The 12,145-nt window shown below is 40.1% G+C and overlaps 1 protein-coding gene across 1 annotated transcript; it reads left to right on the plus strand.

Annotated features, from left to right (window-relative positions):
- Positions 1-301: 301 nt before the first annotated feature.
- On the plus strand, positions 302-11,247 carry LOC108136524 (zinc finger CCCH domain-containing protein 13). The gene is made up of 5 exons (XM_017257799.2): positions 302-418; positions 4,364-4,672; positions 5,099-5,325; positions 7,025-7,779; positions 8,287-11,247. The coding sequence occupies exons 2-5, from the start codon at positions 4,478-4,480 to the stop codon at positions 10,263-10,265; spliced, it is 3,156 nt and encodes a 1,051-aa protein (XP_017113288.1). The 5' UTR covers positions 302-418; positions 4,364-4,477; the 3' UTR covers positions 10,266-11,247.
- The last annotated feature ends 898 nt before the right edge of the window (positions 11,248-12,145 follow it).

The following is a 12,145-nucleotide window of genomic DNA, read 5'->3' on the forward strand; positions in this document are numbered from 1 at the left end:
ATTTAAATGTTAAACTTATATTCAAGATCATTGGGTGGTAATTGGACTTTAGCCTTTAAAGAAATCTTATTAAATTCTTCTCTATCTAATATAAAGCATACATCATAATGGAATTCTCGCATGGTTTATTCTGGTATTTTCTGCGCATTTGGTTGTTATGGGGAACACCCCATTTTTTTTCGCAGTGCAGGGTCTGGGGTCCGACATGGCGGACCGGGATCGGGATCGGTTGGGCGGGGGTTACGGCTCGGTCGAGAGCTGTGGGCTCCGAGCGGTTTTGGAGGCAGTCAGCCAAGTCAGTCGATTGCTGACGGTCGAAGCGTTGAGACGTCTGTTCGCGGTTAAAGCAAAAAAAATACGCGAGTGAAGCGAACTCTTTTTGTTAACTTTTTTTTTCCAACCACTCATAGATACTGAGGTGTGTAATGGTGTGTTTTGGTGTGTGTGTATGGTGTGGTGTGGAGTGGTGAGGTGTGCGAGCGAAGAGAATGAAGACTCTCTCGGCCATTACCGTTAATCAAATAAGTTTTTTAGAAATTTAAACGCTCCACTTCGGCGAGAGTGTGTGCGTGCGTATCTGTGAGAGAGCTTTAAACGGTTCATTGATCGAGTTCAGCTCGGAAATGGAGCAAAAGCGTAGAAAGAATAAATACCAAAATGAAAAACAACAAGCAACAAACAAAACAAACGAGCAAACAAATAGTGCAAGTGCCAAAGTGTATGTGTATATGTATAATGACTGTGTTACCAATTCGCATCGAAAAGACAGCAGCAGAAAATGCGCTTAACCCATTTTATAAGCGGGCACAAATAAGCCAAACCAAAACGTTCCGAACCACGCCGACCAACAAAACTGGCAGTACAATCCAATAAATGGCCAAAAAAGGCCAGCAACAACATACAATTGTTGGCCATCAACTAACGCCAAAAAGAACTCTTGGCTTGCATACACAAAAACAACATTGTTTTATGAGAACACTTTAAAAATCAGACCAAGATCTATCCAAAATTAATTATTATTACTGGTATTAAATATAAATTATTTATAATCAACCTGGGAAAGCCCAAAGAATGGATATCGTATTAAAAGTGTTTTTTTTAAGCTCCATCGAATTTCAGTTTTAAACAATAAGCTCAATTTAGAAACTATCGGCATATCATAGTACATATACTCGGTTTAATCGATCAACAAAATTTGCAGAGACATGACTGTTTTTGAAAAGTGTAATTTGAATACTTGGTGCTAAAAACTTTCAGCAGGCATTCAACTCACATTCAAAAAGAGCTTTATATCTCAAGTAAACCTTTTGTATATATATAAAACTTAATTGTTTAGCAATCTTTTTAGTTAATTGGATACTCAAATAGAAAACATTCAAGTCTGTATAAAAGTTTTGCAGTAAAACAATTCGGAGCCATAGCAAAACTCAACTTAGAAAATGAAGCACAATTCGCCCAGACATGAATCTTGTGTTATTATGGACACATGGTTCTACAGATCGCTGAGATATGTATACCATATGAACAAACCCTCAGACAGACACAATCCGGCATAACAAAAGATCTCTTTGCAAATTGTTTATTTGCTGCTTGGTTGATCAGCAAACGGATTGTTTATGCTAATATCTCAACTGCTGTACGAACATGGGTCTTTCATCACATTCGCATAAAATGGAAATCTATTTGGGGTTTTTTCTTGCGGCTTCAGGGAGTTCCTAACTTCGAACTGGTTTACTGAATATTTAACCAAATTTAACTAAATTTAGAACCATGAGGAACTGCAGGAAAGACCCTAATATGTTTGCGATGAGTGTAAAATATAAATTATTATTATAATTAGTTTCCAAAAATGTATAATCAAAAACATATTTAACTATGATTCTATAATATCGGGTTTTCCAAAATTTTAAATTGGTTATTTAATAGCCGCCTTAAAAATACAGACATCACGTGTATTAATGGTAAAAAGATTACTAGAGTTCAATAGACCATCAATCAAATGTCTCACATCGGAAATTTTTTTTAAACAAGTTTCGACCACAAGAAATACACAGATAATTGCACAAAAGCGTCATACATCCATGAAATATAATACCTTCACTTCCTGATATATAATCAAAAATATTGCCAATCGAAACTAATTTGAAATTGCTTACTTCCACAAATATTTCTCTTCAAGGCAGATTAAAAATTATGCTATTATTCATATTTTCAAAAGTTTTTATCCAGGAATATTCAAAGTTCCGTGTTATTTCTTAATTCCGTGTTATATATTACGCTTCCAGTGGATGCCAAACAGTCAAAAATCACGTACTTACCAAATTTTGTATAAATCTTCTGCCATCTAATCGCTTTCTTACGAGCCAGCTGTGTTTTTCTCATTTTGCCCGTTTAGGTTTTTTTTGTTATTTTTATACATTCTTGAGTTTTTAATACATTTAGATCCGTTTTGAGGTTAATAAAATCGTCTGTGGGCAGGCACATATATATTATATATGTGTTTTTCTGCGACTTTTGTGTCGTGCATATGTAAATTTTTTAAGCACACAATAAAGAGTCGCCTCCTCTGTGGTTTTTACTTGCCTTGTTGTTGAGCTGAATGCATAACTGAAAAAACGAGATTCTTTGGCCTACGCGGCGGAGAACAACAATTCACACAAAGTCATCGAATATAAAAGTTATTAGGGGAGAATCTCATGCACAGAAAACAAATTTGTAATTCTAAAGTTCGATTTTTCTAAATTGTTTAAAAAAAAACCTTAACATCAGATTGGTATGACAAACTATATAAATTAGCAAATGATAATTAAAAAACATCTTTTGATTAATTGTATATTTTAGTTTTCTCTGGAATATTTTAAATTTGAAATATTAAACACAAAAACCTTACATCAACCTTTCCTTTTGTAATGATATATTATTTTGCAATATAAAACAAGCCTTAAAATATACCAATTAAAAAGATATAATGCTTAACTTTATAAAACTGTGTGCCTAATTTATAACGTCGATCTTAGAATACAAAATACAAAACTAATGTAATATTTGTTTCGGTGCATTTAAATGGCATCCAACACCTGTGTGACGGGTTAATACCGTTCGCTGGTTTGGCCGGTTCGATTTTGTTCGGTATTTTTGGCCCCAGTTTTGATGTTCCACCAAAGATCGTTTTCTGGTTTTCTCGTTTTCTCACAGAATTATGACACATGACGAGATTGCATTTGAATCCATCTGGTTTGCCGTTAGCCACCACTTACAGTGCCTATCCAAAAACAGGGTGGCATGACATAACGGCTAACAATTTCTAGTCCGCTATGTCCGTTCTAATCACACAAATTATTTGGCCGCCAAATCAAAAATGTTTAGTTTTCAATAAAAAGTCAATGAAAATGTATGTGTCTAGCTATATTAATCGCCTTAAAAATTTGTATTTTTTATTAGAATTAATATAAAATTTAGGGTTTATATATGATATTGTACGTCGATCAATTTAAAGTCCCCTGTTGAAACGTTTCCTCTTTGGCATTAAGATCTGATTTGTGGCGTCATTAATCATACTCAGTTGCCTGTATATTTTCATAAGTGTGGGCAACAGGCACCTTTCTCCATTCTAATGGGATTATGTTTTGGGGAGTATTCCGTTAAAAGTGAAGTCTTGGGTGTGGGATGGTTCTTCGGAGCAAGCTTACGTTTTAATCAATTGTAAATGATGAAGAATCAAAATCTTTTACGTAGTATTTTTTTTTGTTAATTGAGCAAACCAGTTTTCTCTCAGAATTTAAGAATGCGACGATCATATGTATATACATTCTACGATTTAAAGCAGGGTTATATTTTATTTCATTATATATTTACATTTTTTCAATTCATTTTTGTTTTTTTTTAAATTTTCGTATATTATATAAAGCTTGTGTTTGCAATATTAAATATTACCAATTTAAATTTAATTGCTTATTTTATTATAGTATTTTAAGTAAATTACCAGTATAAAGTTAACTGCATTGCCTTACGACGCTTTATGATGTCATATTTTAGAAATTGCTTGAGAATTTGTGGCAAAACATGTTTTAAATTATAAACTTTAATAAGCATTTAGAATCGATATTCTTACTAAAGCCTTCTTAATCCGATTTTCCAATTTATGTAGAGAACTTAATGTCGCTAAGTGGTTTGTAATTAATGTTTCTTTGCCTTGACTTTGTTTTTAAATATTCAGAAAACATGAACTGCATTCCAACTTGTCAATATGTGTTGTTAATAGTTGTTATTTTTTGAGGGATTTATGATTAACAAATATTAAATACTTTACGTCAGTTTTGCATACTTTTCCAAATATCTTATTGATATCACTCAATTTTTTCAGATGTTCTAAATGCCAATTTGCATTTACACCCAACCATCGACGATTAAAACCCCATTTTCGAATAGCTGCCGCATTTTCTTTGAGTGTGCCTGAGTCGCACATTCCGTCCTGAAGATGGCGCTGCGCCTGCGTCGCGACGTGCAGAAGGCGTCCTATTATGTGTGGTTCCTGGGCGCCGAGGAGGCGAAGGGGCTGCGGGGCGCCAGGGTCATCAACTCGGTGCTGCCCTACCTGGTGGACAGGTCCCGCGGCCAGGAGCCGCTCAAGGTCACGCTCCAGGTGTCCCACAAGGGCATCAAGATCGTCCAGGTGAGCAGGAAACCTAATAGTACATATATATACACTTTGCTTGCAAAAATCAAACTGATTTTATTTTATGGCCAAAAATATTTAAAATTAATCATTTCTATTCAATTTATAGTATACAGTATTGTTTGAAATTAGTTTGTTTTAGTTGGAAAAGGAATTCTTGAACAAAAAACAAATTTTACCAATTGAAAAATTTGTTTGCTTTCGAAAAAATATTATTTTCTGTGTGTTATTTATTTTTGAACTGAAGTAAAGGTAATTTTTTTGCTTAAATTGGTTTAATATTTTAAAGGTTTAAATCGTTTAGCGAACAGATTAGTACTCCTAAGATGAATGTGTTCGTCTTGCGGCCTTTTTTATTAATTTGAGCTCTCTGGCGAGTGGCGCAACTATTAATTCTCGTTCTGAAACATTCGCAATCCGCAGGGGGCCTCGAAGCATCTGATTCCACACAGTGCCATAACCAGCTCCGTGCAGACGGACGACATCGTCGCCTGCGTGCTGCTGCTCTACAATCCGGCCACCAAGTGTCCGCTCCACGTCCACGCCTACCGTTGCGATTCGGAGACAACGGCGGAGGCGCTGCACCTCCAGCTGCAGATCCTCATCAACCGGCCCGACAACCAGAAGCGATTCGAGGAGCTGGAGACCAGGTGGGCACCAAATTGATTTATCTTTTAACCAAAACAAAAAAAACACAAGAAAACTTCGGCAAGCCGAATTCTACATACCCTTGCAGATATTGTAAACATTAACATATTCTTTAAAACAACTATATTTCGACTTTTGTGCATATATAATATGATATGATAATATGATTGTCCGCTACATTTTTCGATAAGGTATCTAAGGTATCTATACGATATCGTTGTTCGATTTTAGTTATAATAGTTATAATAATCGTAATTGTAAAATAAAAAACCATTACTATATAGCCAAGTATTTTCAAATCCATTGAAAAACAGTAAAGGTATATTTAAATAATCGTAAAACTTACTATGTTAATGCGTTGGCCATTTGTTGCTCCTGTAAACTTTGCGGCTTAAAGAAATATATATTCTTTCTTCGTCTCATTGGTTTATTGTTGAAATCTTGAAAATCTTTATCATGCATTTTTTCTTGGCTCAGAAAATCAACTGTTTTCAAAATAAAAGTAGTCTTTTAACATTTAAAAGGTTTCTCTAAAAAATGTTTCAAATTCCTTTACATTTACCTTTTTATTAATATCAAAAGTGTTTTTTTTTAATTTAAAAATGCACTCTTAGCTGTAATTTTTTTTTTTTGCAAGTGCTGGTGACTTTTGTTATGCAACGCTTAATTAATTGTGCCGCCAACTTCGGGAGCGAGCAGGAAGCAGAAGCAGTGGCAGCCGGGCCACTTAGTCACTCCATTAGACACACTCACCCAAACACATGACGAGCGATCGTGATAATCGCACTGGCGGGGATTGGTTTGGGCATTGGGATCGGGATGGGGATCGGGATGGGGATCGGGATGGGGATCGGGATGGGGATGATGATGATGATAATGGGGGCTTGGACTCCCAGCAAAGTCCCAGTTGCCCCGTAATTGCAATGGCTATCCCCACTGCCTGCCGCATTTCCACGAAGACAGCCCAACGATTCTGCCAGCGCCCACGCTGCACCCAAATCCACATCCACAGACACATCCACATCCACTGCCACGTTTAAGCCCCTGACTTTAAATATCTTAAATGCCTCTTCAAGCTCGCTCGATGGCTTCGCGGAAATTCAGTTTTCAAAGTTGCCGCCTGGCCAAGCTGCCACCATCGATAAACGCTGAAAAGCTGCCAGGCAATGAGGAAACATATTCAGAATTCTAGTAGTTAACGGTCTTTTATTTGAACTAGACATATGACTTAACAGATGTATTTGTAACTTTGATGATTCTTCATTTATTTTTTAATACAAAAAATGTTTTTTTTGTCACAAATGAATATCTTAGAATTGCGTTCTTCATTGCATTTTATTTGTTGCCGCTTTGCTAAAAAAAGAAGCACACTCAAAAGATTGACTGTTTTATGCAGCTGGCAATCTATACAATCCATCCTAATTTGTTTTTAACAAAATAATTAAATGACGAATAAAACGATTCAAATTTTCCCAGTAAAAACTTTGAGAATTTGAAATAGGGCCACAAAATATTTAATTGACTTTCGTAAGTAAAAAAATGTCACAAAATACAATAGAGGGTTTAAAACTTAAATCTTAGCTTTAAATTCAAGTTTTGGCTAGATAATTGCTTTAAGAATTATGTTAAAAATATTGTAACTAAACCACTTAACTTAAAAACAAAGAAAACTTGAGTACTCACCGAACACAAATTTTGCAGACTGGGAATCCTGCCGCCCATCCCCATGAACGGCAATAACAATCACAGCGGCGAGAAGCGGCACGAGTCCAATGGGAAGTCGTCGTCCTCCGGAATCGGAGGCACCGGATCGCACCACCACCAGTTGCAGTCACAACAGTCGGGATCGGGAGGGGGAGGGGGAACGGGCGGATATCAAAGTCGTCGGCACGAGACGTCCTCACCGAAGCGATTCAGTAGCTCCCTGGGCAGCGATACCGGCAATAGTACCCGGGAATCGGAATGCAGCGAGGAGCACGGCCTGGCCGGCGGATCGCCCGTTTCTCGCTCGCCGCCGCACGGCAAGCAGCACTCACACACGCACTCGCATCCGCCGCATGGCCACCCACATGCGCCGCTGCACCACCCCCCGCTGACGCCGCAGCAGAACAGCGACCTCTTCGACTCGCTGGCCGCCGAGCTGCGGGCAAAGTTGAACGGCAACGGACCGCCGTTGCTGCTGCCGCCGAGGGATTACGATACGGTGCACCGCTCCAAGGGCAATCTGACGGCCATCGAGCTGAGACGCTGTCGCAACGCCCTGATTGTGGGCGGCTCGCCCAAGGGCCAGGGTCAAGGCCAGGGGGCGGGGTCGGGGTCGGGACCGGGGTCGGCTAATCCAGTGGCCGGAGCGGCAGCCACTGCCAATGGAAAGCAGGTCTCGTCGCGCGGCTCCTCGGGCATCGGCTCCGACTTGGCACCCAGTCCCGAGCGACAGGAGCTCAACAGCTCCAGCGGTGAGTGGCTCTTAAATATACATAAAACATATCCTATTAATCATCTCCTTATGCCATAAAGAAATTATGATTAGTTATTAGTTATTTAATAACATTTTACATCCTAATATCTTATTTGATATTTTGTCTGAATTTTGCTCAAAAATTTTAAATACCAGGTGTGATTTTTTGATTTTACATACACTGATAAAAAAAATGGAATGGTAAATGTAAAAATACTTAATATTTAAATTAAATATTAAATCAAATTATTAATCATTACATGATTTAATATTAAAATAATATAGTAAATGTGACACATATTCGATTTCCATTAATTTCGATTAAAAATAAAAAATAAATGTTTTCAAGTAAAAATATTTGTAAATATATCTTGCTATTTTGTAATGAGAAATAAGTAATGACTTAGTAAAATGTATCATTTCAGACTGTTAGTTAGGTTAAGCTATAGTTGTTAAGTTATTTGCAAGCCTGTAATATTTATTGAATAATTTGTCAATCTTACAGATGACGAGCACTGGTCGAACGAGGCGGACAACTCGGTGATCGCCCTGAAACCGTCACAAATCGCGTTGCCCCATCACGGGCAACTGAAGCGGAAGAGCGCCGTCCAACCGCCGGAGGATAGCTATCTGCGGGATCTGCCAGCCAAGCCGTATCAGCCGCGTCCCAGCGAGCGGGAACTGGAGCGGGAACGGGAGCGGGAAAGGGAGCGGGAAAGGGATCGGGATCGGGAACGGGATAGGGAGCGGGATAGAGAACGTGAGCGGGAAAGGGAACGTGAACGTGATCGAAATCACGATCGAGATCGGGAGCGGACCAAAACGCCGGCTTCCATTTCGAACAAGTCGTGGAGTCGCGAGGATGAGATCAAGCCGATCATAATGCGGCCGGCCGACTACGATGCCAAGTTCAATCGGGTGCTGCAGCAGGAGCAGCAGCTGCACAGCAGCAGCGGTAAATCCCCGTCATCCCCCGGCAATCATCACCTTCAGCCGGCCAAGCTGCGGGATACGGACAAGTACAACGAGATCAATCGGCTGCTGAACAAGAAGCTCTCCCATGAACGCGAACGCGATCACGATCGCGATCGTAAGCTGCGATCCTCCCGTTTGGAGGACAATCACGATGACTTCGAGGACTCGGATCCGGGCAGTGAGCCATTGGCCATCCCCATGCCACTGCCACTGGCTCTGCCACTGCACCATCACCATCGCAAGGAGAACCTCACCGACAAGCAAAAGTTCATGGAGTACACCAGCAAGAAGCAGCAGCTGCTCAAGAACTACGCCGGCGAGGAGCAGCGCTATCGCCATCGCTATGTGGAGCCCTCGGATCTGCCCTTCGAGACCGGACCAGGTGGTGTGCCCACATCGGGCATCTCCAAGTATGCCGCAGTACACAGGGGCACGGATTTGGGTCCCAGAAGCTCCGATTTGGGTCCCAGGAGCTCTGATTTGGGTCCCAGGAGCTCCGATTTGGGTCAAAGGACCACCGAAAGGCGGCATGACAGGGAGCGGGGCGAAAGGGAACCCGATCGGGAGCGGCGCAGGGATCACGAACGCGATCACTCCCGGGATCGTAATCCCTACAGAGAGGCCGAGAGCCTGCCCTACATCCAGAGCATGGAGAAGATGATGAAGTCCACGGGCATGCGTTATCCCGAGAGTAATCCCAAGAATAGGGAAAGGGAAAGAGAACGGGATCGCGATCGCGATCGCGAACGGGACTTCAGAGAGCAGGGCGCACCGCCATCGCAGGGCTCGCAGCGCGATCGTTTCCACGATGCCAAGGACAAATTCCGGGCCATGGAGCAGCGCCCCGGGGTCCAGCGATATCCGGACATCGATGAACGCGATGCGCCGCCGCCATCGCACAGGGATCGCGATCCGTACAGGTCATCCTCGCGCAGGCGACGCGGCTCCATGGAGCCACCCGGCACCTACGAGCAGTGGAGCGAGGAGGAGGAGCCGCCGTCGCCGTCGATGGTGGTGGTCAGCGAGAAGCCGCATTCACGTGACCCAAACCGATCCCGAGCCCGATCCCGTGGCGAATGGGAGGCGGAGCCACCGCAACAGCCGCCCAGCAGACACATGGAGCGATCGGTGCGAGACAGAGAGCGGGACCGCGAGCGGGACTATAATCGGGAGCAGTCGCGGGATCCGTATCGCCAGGAGCGGGAAAGGGACCGCCAGGAGAGACCCGGCGGACGGGCCCACTCTCGCGAGTACCTGCAAACGGTGGAAACGAAAAACGCCTCGACATCTGGCTCGGGTCGCGGCCACATGGAGCGCTATCCCTCGCCCGCGGCCACGCCCAGTCGGTCCAATGATGTGGGCGGCGGCAATGGCGGTGGTGTTTCCTCCAGCGGTAACTCCGGCAAACCCCTGACCCAGATGCCCAAGGGCTACCGGCACAGCTACGCAGAGCCCGTGTTCGCCAGATCCGGCGGAAGAGTGGGTCTGGCCGCAGTGAATCCCTACTAAGGAGGACACTTCCGGAACCAGGAGTTCTTGTTTCACAAATAGCAAGGCAAGGCACCCCCGGGGGACCAATAAAATAAAAATAAAAACCGTGCAACGAAATCAAAACTAATCGAAGGAAGGGAACAGACCAAGTGTCGCATAAATCTCCGGGGATCTAAAAAAAAAGACTAAACTAAATCCTTAAAAACGTCAATGAAATATTTCAAGATTTTAAATCATTTTATTATAGTTTTATATTATATTGATATTGGAAAAATCGGTATTCCCATTTTGTTAGATTTTACAATTTGTATTTAAAGAGCCACTAAAAATCTGGAATTTCTGCGGCATTTGGTCTTAAACAACATAAATCCATGTAAACATATAGGTTAAGATGAAAGAAAGGACCATAGTGGCAACTGCTTATGACGACTCCAAAACTCTCCCTTCCGCTTAGCAGTCATTGTAAGCACTTTGCTAACTATCATGTATAATCAATATACTCCATTGCTATAGCAAAGTTTGCCCTCTCATGCGAGATATATATATATATTTATATATCAATCCATTCCTGCCTCAACTTAATCCCCTTCTGAAATATAGGGGGCCGTTGGGCATTCGAGATCGGACAGATAATAAGGCGCCAGCCCCTGTAATTATGTGCCTTCAGAGAGAATATTGTGTTTTTATTATACGCATAACACTGATTTAGTCTACTATTATATGTACATGAATGTCTAATGTATCAAAAAGCCAACGAAACAAGAATCGAATTGGATATCTTACCACTTTTTTTTTTTTTTTTTTTTTTTGGTACTTTAAGTTGCGCGGTTTGTTGGAGTTTCACATTTTTTTTTTGCTATGCAGTTCACATATGTCACGATATCTGATATCTGTAAGCATATAATATAGATAAATATATACTACATAAAAATATACATAGCTGATGTATCTATTGTTATCAACTTGATATTTGCATTAATAAAGCGCTAGTAAAAAATAATCCTCATCGTTTTATTTTGGGAAAAAACTACTGGTTGCACTTAATGGATCTATATGCATTTACTTTTACACTTTACCTTTTTTTTTTAATGGTTAAATCTTTACAAAACAGACAAAAATCATTTATTTTTAAAAGGTTTGGCATTTTCTTTAAAGTAGGTTTCACCCATTTTAGATTTAATGAACAAAAAAAATTGCAGTTTCCATTGTAAATAACAAATAAATTCAAATACCAAAAAAAACCAAGTCTTATAACCAAGACTTTCAAGTATTTCTACATGCTGATTACATGTCAAAAGTTTTCAACCAAGTTAAAAATCAAAGATCACCACCACCACCTTTCCAGAAAAGCTTTTGGCTTGGATCGACGAGACGGTGTTTTTTTTTTTGTTTTGTTTTACATTTTTATTGTTTAATTTAAAAACGTTTTGTTTGGTTTTTCACAATAGTTTTTTTGTTGTTTGTTTTCTCAGTTTTTTTAAGAATCATTTTTCTTTCAAAACAAAAATAGATTAAAGAAAAATATTTTATGTAATATATTTTTTCTCTTTTTGTTTGTTGCTCTCTCTCAAGTTAATTTAAGAAACAATTAATCAAGTTCTTATTTAATTATACAAATTTAAAAAAAAATATTAATTATATAATAATAAAAATAATAATTATAACGGGGGAAAATGCAAATAGTTGTTTGTTTTGTTGTTTTGTTGCTGTTGTTTGTTGGTTGTTGTTGATTTTCAATATCTATTACTATTCGTTCCATTTTCCCTATGAATCCATTGGGAAAAGGAGAAATGTATATTTTCTATTGTTTCTGTTTGGATTTTGACATATTTTCCGATAGCTTGATCCTTTCAATTGCTGATTGTCCTCATAGATGGTACTTGTCCTGGCCGTATTCG

Source organism: Drosophila elegans, unplaced genomic scaffold (genome assembly GCF_018152505.1).
Source record: "Drosophila elegans isolate 14027-0461.03 unplaced genomic scaffold, ASM1815250v1 contig_149, whole genome shotgun sequence".
In the NCBI taxonomy this organism is placed as follows: Eukaryota; Metazoa; Arthropoda; class Insecta; order Diptera; family Drosophilidae; genus Drosophila; species Drosophila elegans.

What these genes read in the sequence shown, in the direction of transcription:
- LOC108136524 (XM_017257799.2), top strand. Translation starts at nt 4,478, where the DNA reads ATGGCGCTGCGCCTGCGTCGCGACGTGCAGAAGGCGTCCTATTATGTG. An exon ending in AGGGCATCAAGATCGTCCAG is followed by an intron (nt 4,673 to 5,098) that starts GTGAGCAGGAAA and finishes CGCAATCCGCAG; the next exon opens with GGGGCCTCGAAGCATCTGAT. An exon ending in GGAGCTCAACAGCTCCAGCG is followed by an intron (nt 7,780 to 8,286) that starts GTGAGTGGCTCT and finishes TCAATCTTACAG; the next exon opens with ATGACGAGCACTGGTCGAAC.